This window comes from Anoplopoma fimbria, chromosome 10, assembly GCF_027596085.1.
Source record: "Anoplopoma fimbria isolate UVic2021 breed Golden Eagle Sablefish chromosome 10, Afim_UVic_2022, whole genome shotgun sequence".
NCBI classification, from domain to species: Eukaryota; Metazoa; Chordata; class Actinopteri; order Perciformes; family Anoplopomatidae; genus Anoplopoma; species Anoplopoma fimbria.
In genome coordinates this window covers 23736233-23758415 of record NC_072458.1, presented here as the reverse complement: position 1 = coordinate 23758415, position 22183 = coordinate 23736233, and the positions used below count along the sequence as shown (strand labels likewise).

The following is a 22183-nucleotide window of genomic DNA, read 5'->3' as shown; positions in this document are numbered from 1 at the left end:
AAAGCTAATGAAGTTAGCTTAGCATGCTAGCTGGAAACAGAGCGAATGGGGGCGGAAGTTAGCAACACAGCGCTATTCAGAGTTTAAAGGAGAGTAAACGGTGTTTTTGACGGAGTTTGAGTAAAGAATACGTATCTTACGTTGTGTTAACATGTCTAAAGCACAAATACTGAGATCTTTAGTCAACCAGCGACTCACTGCAGCTGCTGAAGAGATATTTGAGCTGTTTGAAAGAACGATAGCAGAGCACGAGGAGGAACTTTCTCGTTCTAAAGAGGAGAACGAGCGACAACGGAAACTCCTGGACGCTGTTTTCAACCCTCAGCTTCGGTTACACAGAGCAGGTTTGTTCTCTTCACTTTTTATCTGCTCTGAAGACGTCAACAGCTGGTCTGCCATAATACAAATATTATGAAAAGCTTCTGGTCCGGGAGGTTATGGGGATTCTAATGATATGATATTAAAGAGAAACTGCACATGTAAACGTGTTTTTAATTAATAAAAATTGCTCAAAACGCCATCCACTGGTTTAAATCAGCCCTGATTTTCAAGGCCAATTCTGAGATAGAGTCAACCGTTTGGGATTATTCTACCGCCTAAAATAAAAATAAATCTTAACGCCTCTCCTCTCCAAACAGCATCTATTGATTTTACTCTTTCAATAACCACCGTGTAGCATTAAAACCACAGCACAAGCCTGTTCTCTCCTTTCTCTTGACTAAAAATTAAACCATCAGCACATTCAATCATCAGGTAAATAAGTGTTAATGACTTACTCTACACTAATTTACACCTTTGCATCACATTGCAAAAGGTGCTCTATTGGATTGAGATGATTTGAGCTTTGTGACAACGCAGCGTTATTCTGCTGGAAGTAGCCACAAACAAAACGCTGTGTCGAACAACAAAGAGATCTGTATCTGCCAATATAGATAATCAATGATCGACAATTAGTATCGGCAGCAAAGAAAATGTGATCAGGGATCTCTAAAAGTTGCTCCCTTTTTTCTTTTTATGCTGATCCGATCTGTGATCCGATCCGAACCTGGAGTTTTATAATCCGTTGTACCACTAATGACATCCCAATGTCACTGTTCATTATCGTGTGTTGAAGCTTCCCACTTCTGTTTTACTTACCTTAAACGATGCCTTAATGTAACGAGCTGTTATCTAAGTTTTATCCTTTAGTTTTTTCTGTTGTTGGATATTAATAGCTGTAATACGGTGAATTTTCCATATATCCTATTCTTTTGTTATTATTTCTGTTTCAGTAGCACGCACACATTTACATCCAGTCATATTATTTATAGCAACATGACTATTGCAATTTGTTTCAACAAATCATTAAGAGAAGACTCAACTGTCTGATGACTTGTGTTCTTAGCTATAACCAGTGAGGAACTCCATACCGTTATCAAAAGATACACATTCCAAAACCTCTGCTACACCTTTAAAAGCTGATGAAGATGGTATTCTGGTCCGTGTCTGTTGTCTTGGATTTTTGAACATAAAGCGTAGTCCAAATGTTGTTAATATTGTAGTAACACAGTTTGACTGCTGTTTTTTCAACATGGTTATTCAAACTTTATCAAAAATAAATAAACAACAGACATTTTATATTGTTAGACATGAATTATAATTATATATTTTTTAAGTTAACTGAATACAATAAAGTTTTATTATATATATATATATATATAGTCCCTTAAAGTCAAACAGATGTCATTATTTAACAGGAAGTTCATAACCAGCGGTTAGACGATGAAGAATTCAGATAAACTCACTGACCTCCATTTTAATCTGAACCTTTATTTACCTGCAGAAGTTTGTTTCCATTTCCGTTGTTCATCAGCTGAGCTTCATGATCACAATCAGAAAAAGCTCCATCTTTTGCAGGCATTATTATTGGTTTAAGTTTAGTGATGTTTAGTTCAGTAATGTGTCCTTACCTCTGTCCTGCAGACGTCCAGCAGCTGTTGGTGGTTAAAGAAGAGGTTCCCCCTGAGCAGCAGGAGTGGAGCTCCAGTCTGGACCAGGAGGAGCCAGAGCCCCCACACATTAAAGAGGAACAGGAGGAACTCTGGACCAGTCAGGAGGGAGAGCAGCTTCAAGGACTGGAGGAGGCTGATACCAAGTTCTCATTCACTCCTGTGAAGAGAGAAGAAGATGAAAAGGAAGCTCAGCCCTCACAGCGTCATCAAAGACAAACTGAACAGATGGAAACAGAAGCTGATGGAGAGGACTGTGGAGGACCAGAACCAGACAAGAACCCAGATTCAGATAGACATTTACAACTATCTAGTATTGAAAAGGCCTCACAATGTTACAAACAAGAAACTGAAGTCAGTGATGATTGGAATGAGACCAGTGAACCTCAGTCAGGTTTAAACTTTCTGAAAAATAACGAATACAATTCTTCAGAGAAATTATTTTGCTGCTCTGAGTGTGGTAAACGATTTAACCAAAACTCGAATCTTAAGACACACATGAGAACTCACACAGGAGAAAAACCATTCAGTTGCTCAGTTTGCGGTAAGAGATTTGGTCAGAAGGCTCATCTGCAGAACCATTTGAAATGTCACACGGGGGAAAAACCTTACAGCTGCTCATTTTGTAATAAATGTTTTGCTCGGAGTGAACATTTACAGTTACACATGAGGACCCACACGGGGGAGAAACCATTCAGCTGCAACGTTTGTGGCAAAAGATTCACATGGCTTGGTCAGTTCAAAAGCCACAAGTGTGGCGGTGAATCCTCACAGTTTCATGAGCTCTGGACCGGTCAGGAGGGAGAGCGGCTTCAAGGCCTGGAGGAGTTTCATACCGCCAAATTCCCATTCCCTCCCGTCGCTGCAAAGAGTGAAGATGATGAGGAGAGGCCTCATTCCTCACAGCTTCATCGAAGACATGCAGAGGACTGTGGAGGACCAAGACCAGCCAGGAACTCAGATCCAGATAGTCTTGAGTCACACACACTGACATATAATTCTTTCATTGGACACTTCTGGTGACGTTGCCGTGTTGTTGATCCTGTTTTTAACTTAAAATTTCAGATTGTGATAAAGAGTTAGCAGGTAGCATGTCAGTTAGCAATTAGCATTGATTATTACAGGTAAAGGTCCTGCATTGAAAATGTTCCTTCCAGTCAAAGTATGGAAGTATAATCAGTAAAATATACTAACTAAATATCTATTTATTAAAAGTATAAAAAGTGCCCACCATGACTATTATATATTCTATCATTCGATTATTATTACTCATGCATTCACAATGTTGTTTTATTTATACATTCATGTTATTAAAAGGAAAAGCAGCATTGTCACATTTGTAAAGATGGAACTTTTAAATGTTCTTGCATGAAAATGACTTCAACCATCAAAAAAGCTTCCAATTAATGTTTTGTCAATCGATTGATTGATTAAGAATACAATAGTTTCAGCTGTACTAAAATTTTAACAAAAATGATTTCATAAACTCTTCATATATATTGTGTGCAAACAAGTACTAATTTTTAACTGAAGTGAATGTGAAAAAGCTACAGCGCTAAATGTTTGTGAGGCTTCAGCTAAGTCTGTATATCAAACCTGCAGCCTGCTGGACATTTTCAGTGACCCCACTCCGAACACTTTAAAAATATATTTTTTTATTAGTTTTATGTCATTTATTCAAAACGTTATGAATATCTTGTCATGTAAAAAAAAAAATCTGGATGTTTTATTTTGACGGGGGAGAACCCGGAAGTGCTGTTATCCGCTCTTGCTGACTGCTAACAACATGGCGTCTAGCTTGCATTGCTCGTGAAGGCGTTGTTACGTTGATGAAGTATCAGTTAGCTCCAGCAGTACTGGTCCATCAGAGTCTGTATGTTTGGATAAACCCGTCTGAATGCTGTTCGCCTTTTTTTCTGGATGTTTTTCCTCTGACTCATCTCCCGGTAGCCTACAAAGCTAATGAAGTTAGCTTAGCATGCTAGCTGGAAACAGACCGACGGGGACGGAAGTTAGCAACACAGCGCTATTCGGAGTTTAAAGGAGAGTAAACGGTGTTTTTGACGGAGTTTGAGTAAAGAATACGTATCTTACGTTGTGTTAAAATGTCTAAAGCACGAATACTGAGATCTTTAGTCAACCAGCGACTCACTGCAGCTGCTGAAGAGATATTTGAGCTGTTTGAAAGAACGATAGCAGAGCACGAGGAGGAACTTTCTCGTTCTAAAGAGGAGAACGAGCGACAACGGAAACTCCTGGACGCTGTTTTCAACCCTCAGCTTCGGTTACACAGAGCAGGTTGGTTCTCTGCTCTTCTTCTCATTCTATTTACTCTGTTAATATTAAGAATACACAACAAGTCAAAGAAACAGTTAATTACATTTGCCTGTATCTGGCATTGTATGCTATCCTTTCTGTTCTTTTAAGGTCTGCATGGTAGAACACTGCTGCTGGTTTTGATGTGTGTTATATGAAAAAGCTTAACTATTATCTGAAAATACTGTATTATTTTTTCAAGTGCATTAAGTAAAGTTGTCAGTCACTATGGCTGGGTCCTTCCAATTTATGATTTTCAGTAACTCCTCCATGTTACTTCCTTTTCGGCTCTCGTGCTGTGGTGTCGTGATGTGGTGTGACGTAATCGTAACCTTCGACGTGGTTGTCTAACATCTCACAACAGAGCTACTCTCTGCAGGGGGAGCAATGTTTTGACACGTTTCGTCACCTCTTCATAAATCCTGGGCACCACACTGCTACATCCATCATGTGTCAGCAAGTCAGGATCACATAGCACCAAAGCCGCTGGATCATGTGACCGGTCGGGAGGTCACAGGCCTTAGCTTTTATGTAAACCTAAAGAAATGTAAGAAAAATAGACATAAAGGACAAGAAAGAAGGAATCAGAATACTATAAATATATGCAACAAAGCCACATTCACAGTATAAATAAGTGAATAAAAATTGCTGAGAAATGAATCTATTAAGTGTTATAATTAAAGAATAGTATAAATAAGAATTACACAAAAACATTTCTTGAAATGACACGCTCACATTCCTCACTAGGGTTGAAAAATGTTTTTCAAAATATCTAAATGAGGCATTTAGACCGATATTTGCAATTGAAATAATAGAGGGAATGATCATTTTTACATCTGTATTTTCATTAAAAAACACATTTGGTTATGGTTTGTTTTTCTGAGATCTGTACCAAACAAATGAGTTCTTTAAAGTCTGAAGAATATGATGAGTTGGCCAGGACATCTCTGCAGAATCACAGTGATTTAAAACGCTATTTTGACGCACTTTAATATATCTTTTTTTTCTGTGATTGAATGAAAATGTTTCAGGTCCAGTCTTCATTTGGCGACAGTTTTCATACATTTGATATGCTAACTTTCACAGACAGAGAAAAGCAGGCTTTTATTTGAAATGATTATCATTATTTCCAGTCATTAGTCACACTTAGGTTAGGCGTCATTATGTTTTTGCAGCAACAAGCACAAGCTCATTCACATTAATTTGAATGAGGTCCAAATATGTCTTAGAAAATGTGCAACATTTCTCCCCACATTACAGGAAAGTAGTGATATTAGTGGATTAGTTGTTAACATGTTAACATGAAATTACATTTTTTTAAGGTTTGTTTGTATTTCATTATTCTCCACAGACGTCCAGCAGCTGTTGGTGGTTAAAGAAGAGGTACCCCCTGAGCAGCAGGAGTTGAGCTCCAGTCTGGACCAAGAGAACCCAGAGATCCCACACATTAAAGAGGAACAGGAGGAACTCTGGACCAATCAGGAGGGAGAACAGCTTCAAGGACTGGAGGAGGCTGATACCAAGTTCTCAATCACTCCTGTGAAGAAAGATGAAGAGGAAGCTCAGTCCTCACAGCTTCATCAAAGACAAACTGAACAGATGGAAACTGAAGCTGATGGAGAGGACTGTGGAGGACCAGAACCAGACAGGAACTCAGATCCAGATAGACATCCAGAACCAGATACTGATGAGAAGACTGGAGACTCTTCTGAACCTGAGACTGATGACAGTGAGGATTGGAAGGAGACCAGAGAACCTCAGTCAGGTTCAAACTCTTTGAAAAATGATGAAGTCCCTGTCAGTGATTTGAGATGTGGGACTGGTGGGAAACCGTTTAGATGCTCTGAGTGTGAGAAAACATTTGGCACCCGTGGAGCTCTGAAGAAACATATGAGAATCCACACAGGAGAGAAACCTTACAGCTGCTCGGTTTGCAAGAAATCTTATAAATGGAGTCATAATTTACAGATGCACATCAAAGCTCACAGTGGAGAGAAACCTTTCAGCTGCTCAGAGTGTGGTAAAGGTTTTATTGATAGAGGAACCCTGAAGACCCACATCAGAACTCACACAGGAGAAAAACCTTACAGCTGCTCAGTTTGTGGCAAAACATTTTCACAGAGTGGAACTTTAGTTTTACACACGAGAATCCACACAGGAGAAAAACCTTACAGCTGCTCAGTTTGCAGGAAATCTTTTACAAAGAGTCAACATTTACAGATACACATGAAAGCTCACAGGGGAGAGAAACCTTTCAGTTGCTCAGAGTGTGGTAAATGTTTCATTGAAAAAGGAGCCCTGAAGACCCACATTAGAAGTCACACAGGAGAAAAACCTTACAGCTGCTCAGTTTGCAATAAGTTTTTTGCACGGAAAGAAAATTTACAGAAACACAAGATGATACACACCAGAGAAAATACTCACAGCTGCTCAGTTTGCAACAAATGCTTTGCAAGGAGTGGAAGTTTACAGTTACACATGAGAATCCACAGAGGAGAAAAAATCTTACCGCCGCTTAGTTTGTGATGAAAGTTTAAAGCCATGTCAGCTCTGAAGTTACACATAATAACTAATACAAGACACAACTGGCAAAAACTGGCAATTTCAAATGCTCAGTTGTGATAAAAGCTTTGCTTTCAAGTCAGGTCTGATGCTACACATGATGACACACACATGAGAGAACACGCTTTATTTCTGTTTGTGGTAATGTTTTCTACAGAAGGAAAATCTGACACACCACATGACACATCGCAAGGGGGATGAACCATTTAGTTACACATTTTGTTGTGAAAAGATAACAGAAAGAGAAACTATGGTAAACTACGTGGCAGTACACACAGGAGAGAAATGATTCAGTTGCAGTGTTTGAGTAACGTCCGCTGACTTTCCTCTGGCCTCTTGTTGGAAGAGCGTGCTCTCTCTCTCTCTCACTATGGGTTTCAGGTCTTCTACTCTCCTCTCTGAGTGCCTTGATCGCCCACCAGTGATTGAATTAGACTTTCTTGTTGCCTGTCATTTTGACAGAGAATGTTGTTAATATCCAAATCTACGACCTCCTGTCATTTTAGTATTATCTGTTAAAATATAAAACACTTTTGGGGAAAATCAGCAAATATAACCTCACCGTTCGCTGTCTTCTCTGTTTGTGCTTTGGAAAAGTCTGGTGTTCATACAGCGATGGTTCTATAAATGGGAAAGGGCTGTAATGCATTATTTTTTTTACATTTAAAGCTTTTATTGAAGCTTTCAAAAAATGTTTTAATGTCTGTTAAAACAGGGGCAAGTCTCCCTTTGTGTGCGGCAAGAAGGAGAGTTGTTTTTGAAAGGCTAAATGCAACAAATATGAATTGAAGCAGAATGTTTTGTTGGATAAAATCATGTTGTGGATTTAGGAGAAAAATGGCATCTATCTTTTGTCATTTCATCTTGACTTTTTGACTGAGGACTTTTACAGACATTTACAGAGACATGGGCTGTTTACCGCAGTGTAAACTTCCAAACAACTTTAAAATGTTTCATTCCCAGTGTTTCCTGGTTTATTAAATTTTTTTTCTTTTTTAACAGGAGATAATAATTGAGTGATACATTTGACTTGGTTGCTGTAGTTACTTTATCTGGTGATTGAACCTTCAAATTGATCTGATTTTATCTGATATTATGATTTAATATATTGGGACTTGCCACTCAAAATGGCACCTGAGCCCTTGAACTCAATTTCCCAGGATTATTGAGTCCTGCATTCCACCCAATGACCAAACAATACCTGTCAATCGTGATCCATAACGTCCCCATGTCAACAAAACCCAGCCCTGCGGTTTTGTTCACTCTCTTCTTCTCTTTGAATTGAATCTCTGATCACCGTTCAGTCTGCAGACTCACCGGACTCTTATTGTAGCAACACAAATCCCTCCTGAGATCATCCCTATTTATCTAAGTATGTTCAGCAAAAACAAAACAATAAACAAGTTCGTCAGCGGCTACCTCAATGTCTGTCAGCTGTTGGTACAACAACTGGAGTAACAAAGCCAGGTCTGAGCTGTTCCTCTTCTCTACTGGTTCTCTGCCACAACAACCGGAACGAAACCAGATAAACTTACTACTAGCACGCCAAGTAACTCTTCTCATGGACTGTTAAGCTTTGCCAAACATATTGTTGTAGCTTAACTTTATTGTCGTGATATCATTGCAGTCAGGATATTTGGACAGCTGGTTTCCCACAGTTGATGTGATTTGACTTTAAATTCAGAGGGAAAATCAAAGGTTCCTGCTCGAATGTTTTCTGTGTTGTGATCTGACTACGGAACACACAAGGCAGAACAAAGAACACACACTCTCTCTGTTTTGGTTTGTTTGGTTCAGTTATTGATGTTATGTTTTTAGCCCTTATTATCTTGTAAATAAATGTTTTTGGAATATACACGCTGGTCTGTTTAATGTTGAATAACGGTGAACACTGCTTACCCTCTGCTATGGCAAGAAATGAACTATTGAAATGTTGGCAAAAGTTATTATTTTAAATGTCAAAGATCTGAATTGATGGCTATGTATACTTTATAAGACTTTCTATGAGACCACATTAATTGGCTATTATTTTCTCTTTAAAAAAAAAACTTGTGCCTAACTAATAGTTATTATAAATTAAGTAATTTTATTTTTAATATAATTAACTATTAGTTGATGATCACTAATTTGTATTGATAGCCATTTTAAGCCATTCTTTATGAACTACTGTGCCTTCACAGTTGGGTGCCCTGTTATTATATCTATTGTATTATTAATAATTGCGTTGATATTAATAATTATCTTTAATGTTTGCTCATAAACAGACCTGCTCATACTTGCAGTCCAAACATACAATGAACTGACAAATCACAGTTTAAACCTATCAAGTGGCTCCAAACTTTTCAATGGTAGTGTATTTGAACAAAAAAAGGATGAAATCACACAGTGTCGTCTTGCATTGCAGAGGTGCAGAAAAAGACCAGAATGCAATTCATTGGATATAGCTTGTATTGTTTTTCTGCAGGAGCAAATAAATGTTGGAAAACAATCCCTTCAGTCGTCTATTGCCCTTCCTTATCATCGGTTACACATGGAAAAGATCGAAAGTAACTTTAAAAAAAAACAAAAAACTTTTATTTTGTAGGTTACCCACCAAGTCACAGCGGAACCGGATGTTCGTCAATGAACAACAATGGCGTCTGACGTTTGTAGAAACAGAAGAGTCCTTTTGTTGTGCTGATAAAGTATCCGTCAGCTCCGTCAGTACTGATCCAGCAGAGTCTGTGTATGTTTGGTGAACCTCGTTAATTAGAGTTTGTGCTGTTCACCTTTTTCTGGATGTTTTTCCTCTGACTCATCTCCCGGTAGCCTACAAAGCTAATGATGTTAGCTTAGCATTCTAGCTGGAAACAGACCGACAGGGACGTAAGTTAGCAACACAGCGCTATTCAGAGTTTAAAGGAGAGTAAATGGTGTTTTTGACGGAGTTTGAGTAAAGAATACGTATCTTACGTTGTGTTAAAATGTCTAAAGCACAAATACTGAGATCTTTAGTCAACCAGCGACTCACTGCAGCTGCTGAAGAGATATTTGAGCTGTTTGAAAGAACGATAGCAGAGCACGAGGAGGAACTTTCTCGTTCTAAAGAGGAGAACGAGCGACAACGGAAACTCCTGGACGCTGTTTTCAACCCTCAGCTTCGGTCACAAAAAACAGGTTTGTTCATTAAAGACTCAGTGAATCGTTTTCTTCTTCCCTTTATGACAGGAAGTACTTCAACATAAAGTAAAAGTTTGTTCGCTTTCATAACACCAGCATGAGTTATTCAGCTCAGATGTTTTGCTTGAAAAAGTTTATCTAAAATATGAGAACGTTCAGCGTGTTGAAACCTAAAATGTGTTTATCTAATTTTACTTAAACGAGTGAATAACATAAATGTTACACAAAATATTTCAGGTTGAGCTTGCTCTTTCTCAAATATTTAGAGCAGTAGACTCCAAACGTTGTTTTTCTTTTGTAGAGCAAAATAGATTGTTTTCTGCTAAATATTAATTGTGAAGCCGGAAAATATACTATTACTTAGTATTCAATTATTTGAACACATTGGTGAATGATCTTTTTCAAAGCATCAGCAAACATTGATAACTTTGAAGAACTTGTTGTCTAACCTATTTTAATCCAGTAACTACACACCTAAACATTTTGGATGTAAACTAAATAACGTGTACTATGATGAAACGCTTAAATGTTAGGTGTTAGCCTCTCTTTGGACTATGATTGAATATGGGAACAAAAACGTGCGCTGACATGGCTTAGTCTATCTTACCCGGCTTATTCATTTCGATGCGCCGGTTAGCATCATGTCTAACTCTGGCATGTAGCAGCAAATAGCCAAGGTAGAGTAGCGGCTGGTCTTACCGCAGACATTCTGGGTCGGCGGCCCTGCACGTGTTCAGAACGGATCCAATCCTGACAATGCCTGGAAAAAAACGTCAGCAGCTCCGTACAGCTTAATCGTTAGTTAATAAAGTAAGGTTAGGTAACGTCAGATACTAGATGCTAGACTAATTATGAAATGACTCAATGTTAATGAATAACCTTAAGACCAAAGGCAGGATCTTTCTAAAATTAGAACTAATATGAATCTGCTTTACAATCTTCCCTGGCGCTTCTTAAACTCTCAACTGCTGAACGGCACATTTGAGTTAAATATAATTGATAAAGTTCAAACAAGAAATTCAGTCACTGATTCTACCTGCTGTGTGATACTCAGTTATCTTTAGAAGTTCATTAAGGAGATTTTGAGCTGAGATCTGAATGAACAACAATTCTCTCTAACGTCTTTGTGGCTTTACTTTATACCTGCAGATGTCCAGCAGCTGTTGGTGGTTAAAGAAGAGGCTCCCTTTGAGCAGCAGGAGTGGAGCTCCACTTTGGACCAGGAGGACCCAGAACCCCCACACATCAAAGAGGAAGAAGAAGAGGAGGAACTATGGTCCTGTCAGGAGGGAGAGCAGCTTCAAGGGCTGGAAGAGGCTGATATCAAGTTCCCATTCACTTCTTTCACTGTGAAGAGTGAAGATGATGAAGAGGAACCTCAGTCCTCACAGCTTCATCAAAGACAAACTGATCAGATGGAAACAGAAGGTGATGGAGAGGACTGTCGAGGACCAGAACCAGACATGAACTCAGATGGAGATACACCTTTACAACCATTTAATGATGAAAAGACTGGAGACTCTTCTGAAGCTGAAACTGAACACAGTGATGACTGGAAGGAGACCAGAGAACCTCAGTCAGGTTCAAACTCTTTGAAAAATGATGAAATCTCTGTTAGTGATTTGACAGGTAGCACTGGTGAGAAACTATTTAGATGCTCTGTGTGTGGGAAATTATTTGGCTTCAGGGGAAATCTGAAGATACACATGAGAAGTCATACAGGAGAAAAACCTTTCAGCTGTTCAGTTTGTAAGAAATCTTTTACACATAGTAGAAGTGTACAGAAACACATGAGAATCCACACAGGAGAGAGACCTTTCAGCTGCCTAGTGTGTGAGAAAGGTTTCATTGAAAGTGGAGATCTAAAGAGGCACATGAGAATTCATACAGGAGAAAAACCTTTCAGTTGCTCAGTTTGTAAGAAATGTTTTACACAGAATGGAAGTTTACAGAAACACATGACAACTCATACAGGAGAGAAACCGTTCAGTTGCGTAGTGTGTGGTAAAGATTTTACTGAAAGTGGCCATCTGAAAAGACACATGATAACTCATGGAGGAGAAAAACCATACAGCTGCTCTGTTTGTCATAAATCTTTTACACATAGTAGAAGTGTACAGAAACACATGAGAATCCACACAGGAGAAAAACCTTTCAGCTGCACAGTGTGTGGCAAAGGTTTCATTGAAAGTGGAGATCTGAAGAGACACATGAGAATTCATACAGGTGAAAAACCTTTCAGTTGTTCCGTCTGTAACAACGCTTTTGCACAGAAAGGATGTCTACAGGCACACATGAGAATCCACACAGGAGAGAAACCTTTCAAATGCTCAGTTTGTGATAAAAGATTTGTACGCAAGTCAAGTCTGAAGGCTCACATGATAACTCACATGAGCGAGAACTCCCTTTAGTTGTTCTGTTTGTGATGAAGGTTTTCTTACTAAATGTAAATCTAACACGCCACATAACAGTCCACATGAGAGAAACCATCTAATATAATAACTAGAAAGTTGCGCAAAGATTAGTGCAGATCTCCGCCAGGTTTGCCACTATTATTGTGAGGGATTGAACGAGTACCACCCACAATTGGCCAAAACCAACGTAATAAAACACACTTCATTCAAACCCGAAAATCAAGCAATGATGAATGCTCATAGTCAACGTAAAAGACACGTCATTCAATCTTAAGATAAGATAACCCTTTATTAGTCCCGCAGCGGGGAAATTTGCAATCTTGCTAACTTTGTAAAATCCAGGCTGATAGCTGAGAAAAGTGAAGGTAATATCACTAAAAAAAACAATAAACAAGCAGTTAGTCTTTCAGTTTGCATATAATGTTTAGATAGACGGGTGAGGAGAGAGAGACAATTGAGACAAACCTGAATGCTCGGCAACTAATTAAATAACTTCATATTGAAGCATGTAACGTTCTTGTACAATGACTTTTCATTTGCATTTAAGATATTCTGCAATGGGTAAACAAAGATGCTGGATTCACATGAGGAGTGGAGGGACCAATATTTATAATACTGGTGTTGAGAAGTGCAACAGTTACCTCGCTCATTGTATAACATAAACCAGCACAAAATTAAAATTACCAAAATAAACCTGTATGTTTTTAGCTGACACTTGTTTTGCAACATAGAACAGCAAACTTAACACGATGCTCGAGCACTGCATGATGGGAAATGTGAGCTCTCTTCCATCCAGCTACAAGACCATCCAGTGAGCTAATTTTCAGCTCAGCAGGTCGAAGCTTGAAACGCATGGACTTAGGTTAAATTCTGGAACTGTGCCTCACCTTTTTTTAACACAATGTAGCCTAACACTAGGCTAAAAAAGACAGTATATAGCTATATAAATAAGGCTACCATTTAGTTAACATTCATTGTTTACTAAGTCTATATCTACCCATTTCTGTGGGCTGGGGAGAAAGACAACACTCCGATAGCTTTTAATCGCTATCTGCAGCAGGATTACCGTCATGGTGAACGCCGCAGAGCTCAGCTCTGACATTTATGCTACTCTTATGCATAAAGTTGGTGGATTGCCACTCTGGTTTTCATAACAGGGTCGGGTGGGCGCTGGTAAGAAAAAAACACGAACCACGAAAATGTATTGGTTAATTATGATCAGTCACAAATCAATTTTCTGGACATTCAGATCATTAAAGAAGACTAAATGGCAACAGATCTGTATAAAAAAGCAACAGACAAGATAACAACATTACATGGCTAATGTTTATATCCAACCTCTCTCAAAAAACATCTTTTAATGTCAATTTGATAGAATACGCTGCATTTGTAGCTCAGATGAGACTTACTTTGAACATAATAGGTACACGGTAGATGGATTTATAGAAATGCTGTAGATAAAATCTAGAATTTCAGCCAAAGTGACTGTCCCAACAAGAGAAGGAATTTTTAAGTATCGATGATAAGACATCCAGTTTCTAATCACAAGGTTGGCGGGTCGGACCCCGGTCCATACTTTCCACTGCTCTTAAAGATGCTAAGGATGGATAAAATACAGATAGCAAAAATCATGTACTTTTATGTAAAAAATGACATTTGTCGTTGTATAATTTCCTTGTCTCTGTTTAGTCAACCAGCCCGATTCAGCTTTTTGTTTTGCCCACCAGGTGTGCCTGTCTTTCCTCCTGTATATTGTTTTTCATGGTTTTGAGATTTGTTGTTATGAATGAGGTTAGATGTTTTGCTGTACATTTTAATAGCTCTTGACTGCTTATAGGCATCCCAAGCTGAGTACATACAATAATGTCAAATTATGTATCTGTATGCATTTAAAAAAAGAATTAAATCACACAATGTAGTTTTGCATTGTTAAGGGAGCAGAGGTGCAGGAAAATACATATATATATATATATATATACATATATATATATATATCCAAATTTTAAAGAAGCTAAAACGCACAGGGTGGAGCCGAGTCTAAGACCGTCTCCCGTGAGAGTCTACTAAGAAGACTTCCTGCAAGCACCCAAAAGTTGCTTATAAGAAGCACGTCTAAAAAGACTGTCTCTCAAGGAGAGGCTTCTGCTTTTATGCTGACTGGCGACAGGATGCCCAGCTCACACATAGCTTTATGCTTACATAACTTCCTGTCTGCACTCATTTTAACATATATGGTCATAACTTAAGTGCTTAGCAGTGAATGCAGGCTATGAGTACATATGTGGTCATATAAGCACAGTTACATCTAATGCAGGTTATGATTCATGGGTGTGCAAGCACAGTTACATTTAAAAAGGTAATTCTTTCAACAATATCCAAATACCAGAGTGGTTTTAGAAAAGGGAGAAATACTATAGAACCAGCTTTAAGTTTAGAACATGAAATTAGAAAAGCCCAGATTAACAAAGAAAGTGTTGTGGCTGTCTTCTTTGACATAGAGAAGGCATATGATATGTTGTGGAGAGAAGGGTTATTAATTAGACTTTGTAAGTTGGGTATTAAGGGTCGAATGTATGGATGGATAAAATATGTTTTATTAAAAAGAGTTATAGAAGTCAGAATAGGAAAGAGCCATTCAGGCAAGTTTGGCATTGAAAATGGAACACCTCAAGGTAGTATAGTCAGTCCTTTACTATTCTCCATAACGATAAATTAGGTATTAAGTGAAATAGAAAATGGGGTGGGATTGTCGTTATTTGCAGATGATTGGGAAGAAGAGGGGAGTAAAGAAACTGCAGAGAGCCATTTCTAAGGTAGAAAAGTGGTCATATAGGTGGGGTTTTAGATTTTCTGTAGATAAGACAAAGACAATGTTCTTTACAAGGAAACGAATTGGTAGTGAAGTAAAACTAAAACTATATAATCAAGAATTAGAGAGAGTAAAACACTTTACATTTTTAGCTTTGTGGTTTGATGAAAGGGTCACATGGGCTGAACATATTAAAAAAGTAGTGGACAAATGTGTTTGGTGGGAAGTAAATGGGGGGCCGATAGAACTGCTTTGAAAGCCATATATAGTGGATTAATAACATCTATATTAGATTATGGTTGTATGGTGTATGGATCAGCAGCAAGCACATCTCTCAAAAAAATTGGATAATATTCAATATCAGGCAATGAGACTATGCACTGGTGCCTTTAAAACAACCCCGACACCTGCATTACAGGTGGAAATGGGAGAAATCCCGTTAGAATTAAGAAGAACCCAGTTAGCATTAAGTTATTGGGCTAATCTACAGGGCTACAGTAAAGAGCATCCAACACAGGAAACTTTAAAACCTTGCTGGGAAAAGGAGAGGAGGAGGACACAAGACCATTGAGGGCAATAATTTGTTCAGATTCAAGTTCATCATTAGCCAGCTTACAGAACAGCCCTTCAGACAGTAGACCAGACATACTTGTCGAAATACAACAAACATTATATAGAATTCAAATATGGGTCTGACAGTAGTATTCCTATGGGTACCAGCCCATGTTGGTGTCAAAGGAAATTAAATGGCAGACACAGCTGCACTGATGTTGTAGTCAGCTTCAGTAAATCAGAAACAAAAAGTTTTATTAAACAGAGGTTGAAGGAAAGGTGGCAAAAGCAATGGGAGGACGACAGAAAAGGACGATGGTTTTACCGAGTTTAGAGGAAAGTGGGAGAAATGAGATGTGCAGGAAGGAACAGGAGAGAGGAAACAGTAATATCAAGACTGAGATTTGGACACACTGGGCTGAACAGTGCGCTACCAATAGTAGGAAAACATGAGTAGGGTGGTCATATAAATGGGGTTTTAGATTTTCTGTAGATAAGACAAAGACAATGTTCTTTACGAGAGTAGGGCGGCTGTGGCGTAGTGGAGAGCAAGGTAGTTCTCCAATCAGAGGATCGGTGGTTCGATACCCAGCTTCGGCAGTCGATGTGTCCTTGGGCAAGACACTTAACCCCAAGTTGCTCCTGAAGGCTTGCCATCGGTGTGGACTGGATGATGAATGTTAGAGTCTGATGGTGGCACCTTGATGGTAGCCTGTCATCAGTGTGTGAATGGGTGAATGATATGTAATATACTACTGACTGTAAGTCACTTTGGATAAAAGCATCTGCTAAATGACTGTAATGTAATGATACAGGCAAATGTGAATATTGTGGACAAGAGGAAACAGTAGAACATGTCATTGTACACTGTCAGAAGTATAAGAAAGAAGGTAGCTAATCGGAAATCTCAGAAAGATAGAAGTGCAGTTTGAATTAATAGATATTAATATTAGTGACAGAATATGATCCCCTTTATTTATTATATATGCATTATTTTATTGTTTACTTCTTTTTTATTTATTTTTCTTCTTAAATTATTTTTTATTTATTGATTTTTATTATTAAATAGAGTAAGTAATATACATCCTGATCCACACTCCATACCAGATGGTGGCGGTAATGCACCAATTCGTTGTTTGCCAACCGCTAATAGACCTCGAAGAAGAAGCAGCAAAACGAAACCGGATGATCCTCCATTAGCAACATGTTGCATTACGTTAGTAGAAACAGAAGTCCATTTGATGTGATGTTAGTTTATCAGTACTGATCCATCAGAGTCTCTGTATAAACCTATCTGGATGGACTTCGTGCTGTTCCCCTTTTTTTCCCCTGGATGTTTTTCCTCTGACTCATCTCCCGGTAGCCTACAAAGCTAGTGATGTTAGCTTAGCATGCTAGCTAGAAACAAAGGGAGACGTAAGTTAGCAACACAGCGTTAACATGTCTAAAGCACAAATACTGAGATCTTTAGTCAACCAGAGACTCACTGCAGCTGCTGAAGAGATATTTGAGCTGTTTGAAAGAACGATAGCAGAGCACGAGGAGGAACTTTCTCGTTCTAAAGAGGAGAACGAGCGACAACGGAAACTACTGGACGCTGTTTTCAACCCTCAGCTTCGGTTACACAGAGCAGGTTGGTTCATTAAATAATCAGTGAATCTTGTTCTTCAGATCTGTTCGGTCAGCAACTATATGACATACATCATTTAAACTTAAAGTAGAACTGTGTTCTCTTTGATAACATCATTTTTGCAGCTCAGATGTTTTCTGGTTCATAAACAAGTTTATCCAAATGTTGAGGAAATGAATTTTGTTGGAATATAAAATCTGTTCGGGTAAATGGTCACATCAAGAGTTAATTACATAGAAATGTAAAAAAAAAAAAACACACAAAACAATCACAGGTTTCAATGCATTGTATTTTTGCCTCTAATGAGCAAAAGTACAGAGGCCCATTGCATTCATAAAAAAAAAGTTGTATCTCATACTTACAGGAAAATACCTCCTAATTATGTAACCATTTATACAAATTGCTGGTGGCTGTTGCTAGCAGGTCTGGGTGATGGCAGAGGATAGGGGAAGGACTAGTCAGGCCAATGCAACTAATAAACTTTAATAACAAAAAAATGTCTGTTTTAGAAATGTAGTTAATAGATCAGTATATATTCAATTTATATATAAAGGACGTGATATTGTTATTGGGAATCACTGTACACTAGGGCTTTCCACGACAAAAGAAGTTCTTAATTGACCATCAATTTTGTAATGGATCAGTAAAAGATCTGTCAAACTGAGATTCTCCACAAAGAATAACACTTCACATTTTGTGTTCACCAAAGATGTGCTCATAAGGATCTTGGAAATAAGTCACTCCGTGCAAAAAAACCAATTTTTTTTTTACTGACTTAAGAGATATTAGACAACTACGACCAAAGCGACAGATTAGTAAACTAAAAGCGGGCAGTCTTACTGTACACTATGTCAAGAACTCTATAGTAACAATGAGATAATTTGACTCAATTGATTAGTTTTAAACTCATTGTGTCCAACGCTGAATACCATCAACTCCCTCCATCTTTACACCAATTTACTAGTTTATGATTGGCAACATTGGATTACTAATTATAGTTACATATTTTGATAATTCATTATTAGTTTTTAAATCTCCTAGAAACAACAATGCAGAAATACAGCATTGTGATATTGCAATTACTTACAGGTGTTTCATAGAGACCTGACACAGCTGATTGAACGCTGAAGCTGTTTGATGCTCTGTGATCTGTAGATGTTCAATAAGGAGTTTTTGAGCTGTGATGTCAATGAAACAAAAATTCTCTGTAACGCATTTTCTGTTTTCCTGCAGACATCCAGCAGCTGATGGTGGTTAAAGAAGAGGTTCTACCTGAGCAGCGGGAGTGGAGCTGCAGTCTGAACCCGGAGAACCCAGAGCCCCCACACATTAAAGAGGAACAGGAGGAACTCTGGACCAGCCAGGAGGGAGAGCAGCTTCAAGGGCTGGAGGAGGCTGATACCGAGTTCTCAATCACTCCTGTGAAGAGAAAAGAAGATGAAGAGGAAGCTCAGTCCTCACAGCTTCATCAAAGACAAACTGAACAGATGGAACCAGAAGCTGATGGAGAGGACTGTGGAGGACCAGAACCAGACAGGAACTCAGATCCAGATAGACCTCCAGAATCAGATACTGAGAAGACTGGAGACTCTTCTGAACTCGAGACTGATGACAGTGAGGATTGGAAGGAGACCAGAGAACCTCAGCCAGGTTCAAACTCTTTGAAAAATGATGAAGTCCCTGTCAGTGATTCAAGATGTGGGACTGGTGGGAAACAGTTTAGATGCTCCGATTGTGAGAAAACATTTGGCACCCGTGGAGCTCTTAAGAAACACATGATAATGCACACAGGAGAGAAACCTTACAGCTGCTCAGTTTGCAAGAAATCTTATAAACGGAGTCATACTTTACGGATACACATGAAAACTCACAGGGGAGAGAAACCTTTCAGCTGCTCAGAGTGTGGTAAAGGTTTCATTGAAAATGGAGCCCTGAAGGCCCACATCAGAAGTCACACAGGAGAAAAACCTTACAGCTGCTATGTCTGTAATAAACATTTTTCACAGAGTGGAGCTTTAACTTTACACATGAGAATCCACACAGGAGAAAAACCTTACAGCTGCTCAGTTTGCAAGATATCTTTTGCATCGATTGGAAATTTACATACACACATGAGAGTCCACACGGGTGAGAAACCTTACAGCTGCTCAGTGTGCAAGAAATCTTTTGCACGGACTGGAAGTTTACAGACACACATGAGAATCCACACAGGAGAGAAACCTTACAGCTGCTCAGTTTGCAAAATATCTTTTGCACGGAGTGGAAAGTTACAGACACACATGATGACTCACAGGAGAGAATCACCTTTAGCCCTTTAACCCAATCACCCCCTGCCAAGTTTCATCACCGCTGCTCACGTGAGCTTTGAAGTCCCCCAGCAGAACTGTTACGTCCCGGTGGGGACCAGGGAGTAACAGTTGATGGTAAGTGGTCGAAGGAAGAGGGGGAAACGCTGGTTTAAAGAAAGAAAATGGTTTATTAACACAAGAAAGGCAATGGCAACAAAAGAACACTGCTCCGCAGAGAATCACACAAAAAGCAGGCTTACACTGAGCAGGCCGAGACTGATCTAAGAGACCAACAAAAGGAGAAAACACAAGGTTAAATAAAGTTACACAAGAAAACAACTACCTTGCTGCTAAACTAGAGCAAGCCCAACCACCACCCTCCTTTTAAGAGAAAAGGAGAGAAACCTGCCAAACCTGGATTAACAAGAGACACACCTACACAGCACGCACGGCTGTCAACTGAGCAGAGAAGGGCTGTCTCAGGCTCACTTCCTGGTCTTATACTGCTCACAGGGGGCGGAGCTCAGTGAGCACACCTGCACTCACTCAAGCAATCACTGCAAGCCAGCCTGAAGAAAAGGGGAGAGGGAGGAGAGAACAGCATACCCACAACAAAATACCATGTCACATGTAACAAGAACTATAAAGCCGGCCGGGTACTCATAGCTGCTGTTCATGTGCTTAAGCACAAACAACAGTCAGAGACTAGAGTCAGTCTGTGAAGCCAGGAGACGGCAAATCCAGGTCCCTGTCTTTGTCTGCCGCCCAGTTCACGATGCACCCAACCTCGATTCCTATCATTGCGTTCAGGCACGTGCACAGACATTTTGGGGGCAGGTGCTCAAAAAAAAAAAAAAAAAAGGGCACCCATCGCCAAAATTATTTATGAAATTAAAAATAATAATAATAAATAAAAAAAACACAGGAGGTTTTCAACTTATATATTTATTTGTGTTAACAAACTAGATCAAATGATCAAATTGAATAAATAAATGAATAACAGGCATAAACAGACAAAACAAGGCCATATTGTATAAGCAAATAGTATGTTAAATAATCGAACAATATTCTAACTTAAAACTTATCAAAACTCTGCTCTGGATAAATAAAAGGATCTTCACAGGAGCATCCTCCTTGGTGCCATGTCTTGGAAGATTTGTATCACTTCACTGTGATTTATTTCAATGTCTTGCTCAATGGCAAGCAGGAGAAGGTCAGAGAGTCTTTCTTCCCCACAGAGACTCCTGAGCCTGTTCTTTATAATCTTCAGTTTTGAAAAGGATCTTTCCACTGAAGCTGTTGTCACTGGCAGTGTTGCATAGATCCTTACCATCTTCACAAATGTTGGAAAGATGAGCTGGCCAGAGTTCTCCTCCACAATGGCAAGGATTTCTTGCAGGTTCTTCGAGGGAAAGCTGGAGTGGAACACCTTTACCTCTGTCTTCAGCTGGTCCTCATTTTCCTCATAGAAGTCACAAAGAACATGGACAGCTTCCTCTGCCTCTGGGTTTGGGGTGCTTGTCCAGTTGGCACACACTGTTAGAGAGTGGAAGGACCGTATGATTGAGCCAGTTGGACTTCCAGTGATGCTCCTATGGAATCTCCTGTTGAGCTCTGCAGTCAAGGTATCAATAAATGTGTAGTACACATTCTTCCTGTAGTATGACTCCAAAGAGTCAATCTCATCACTCACTTGTGATGCAGTTGTGCTTTGGTTGAAACGCACTGGCACTTTCCGTTTCCTCTCCTGGCCAGGCACAACGGTAGGTAAAGGAATGTTGAGAGCCTCTGCCTTCTCTGACGCACCTTGAAATATCTCGGCAAACTTCTCCTCAGACCTCAATGCTTGTATTGTGTGAATAACACCATCAATTAGCTTGTAGGCTGTGGAGTGGTCCAGTCCTTCTTCTTGCAGAGCGTTTGATGCAAGAGCAGTGACTTCAAATGCTGGGGTGGTGATTTCCATGCAGAGGATGAATGCGAAGTTAATCGCATTACTGTACATTTTTGCATCCCCTAGGGCCAGGTCAGGTGGAATTCTTTCACAGATCTCATTGAGGAGCATCATAATAGCCTCCAGATTTTTCTGAAGGGCCTTCAGTGCTTGTTCCCTGCAAGCCCAACGGGTATCTGAAAGCCTCTTGAGCTCCACAATATGTCCCTTTGGATGCAGGGACTGCTGCAATCTGACTAAAGCAGCATGGCGCTTTGAGGAGCCACTGCAAAAGGCATACAGCTTCTCAACCAGGTTGAAGAAGGTCACAAAGTGCTTGTTTGACTTTGAGGCTTCCACCAGGACCAAGTTCAGGCAGTGTGCTTTGCAGTGCACATAGAGGGCCTTCTCATTCAGTGTGCGTATTCTGGCTTGAAGGCCATTGTACATGCCACTCATGTTGGCTGCTCCATCATAGCCCTGGCCATACATATTTTTCACCTCCAGACCATTCTTCTGTAGAAGGGAGACT

General features: G+C 39.4%; 4 protein-coding genes across 4 annotated transcripts; all 4 read left to right on the top strand.

Moving 5' to 3' along the window:
• Nucleotides 1-151: 151 nt before the first annotated feature.
• On the top strand, nt 152-3601 carry LOC129097732 (zinc finger protein 135-like). The gene is made up of 2 exons (XM_054606636.1): nt 152-344; nt 1963-3601. Exons 1-2 carry the CDS (start codon nt 152-154, stop codon nt 3009-3011), a joined length of 1242 nt encoding a protein of 413 aa, XP_054462611.1. The 3' UTR covers nt 3012-3601.
• Nucleotides 3602-3755: 154 nt separating this feature from the next.
• On the top strand, nt 3756-6656 carry LOC129096895 (zinc finger protein 180-like). Its single transcript, XM_054605582.1, is given in 3 exon segments — nt 3756-4286; nt 5656-6417; nt 6420-6656. Coding segments are annotated over 3 exon segments (1116 nt in total). The 5' UTR covers nt 3756-4093; the 3' UTR covers nt 6581-6656.
• A 2840-nt stretch (nt 6657-9496) lies between these two features.
• Nucleotides 9497-12131, top strand: LOC129096903 (zinc finger and SCAN domain-containing protein 5C-like). Its single transcript, XM_054605596.1, is given in 3 exon segments — nt 9497-10022; nt 11175-11948; nt 11951-12131. Coding segments are annotated over 3 exon segments (1050 nt in total). The 5' UTR covers nt 9497-9829; the 3' UTR covers nt 12034-12131.
• A 5080-nt stretch (nt 12132-17211) lies between these two features.
• Nucleotides 17212-20062, top strand: LOC129096894 (zinc finger protein 177-like). Its single transcript, XM_054605580.1, is given in 4 exon segments — nt 17212-17433; nt 18664-19380; nt 19549-19596; nt 19599-20062. Coding segments are annotated over 4 exon segments (1158 nt in total). The 5' UTR covers nt 17212-17240; the 3' UTR covers nt 19799-20062.
• Nucleotides 20063-22183: the final 2121 nt, after the last annotated feature.

What these genes read in the sequence shown, in the direction of transcription:
- LOC129097732 (XM_054606636.1), top strand. Translation starts at nt 152, where the DNA reads ATGTCTAAAGCACAAATACTGAGATCTTTAGTCAACCAGCGACTCACT. An exon ending in GCTTCGGTTACACAGAGCAG is followed by an intron (nt 345 to 1,962) that starts GTTTGTTCTCTT and finishes TCTGTCCTGCAG; the next exon opens with ACGTCCAGCAGCTGTTGGTG.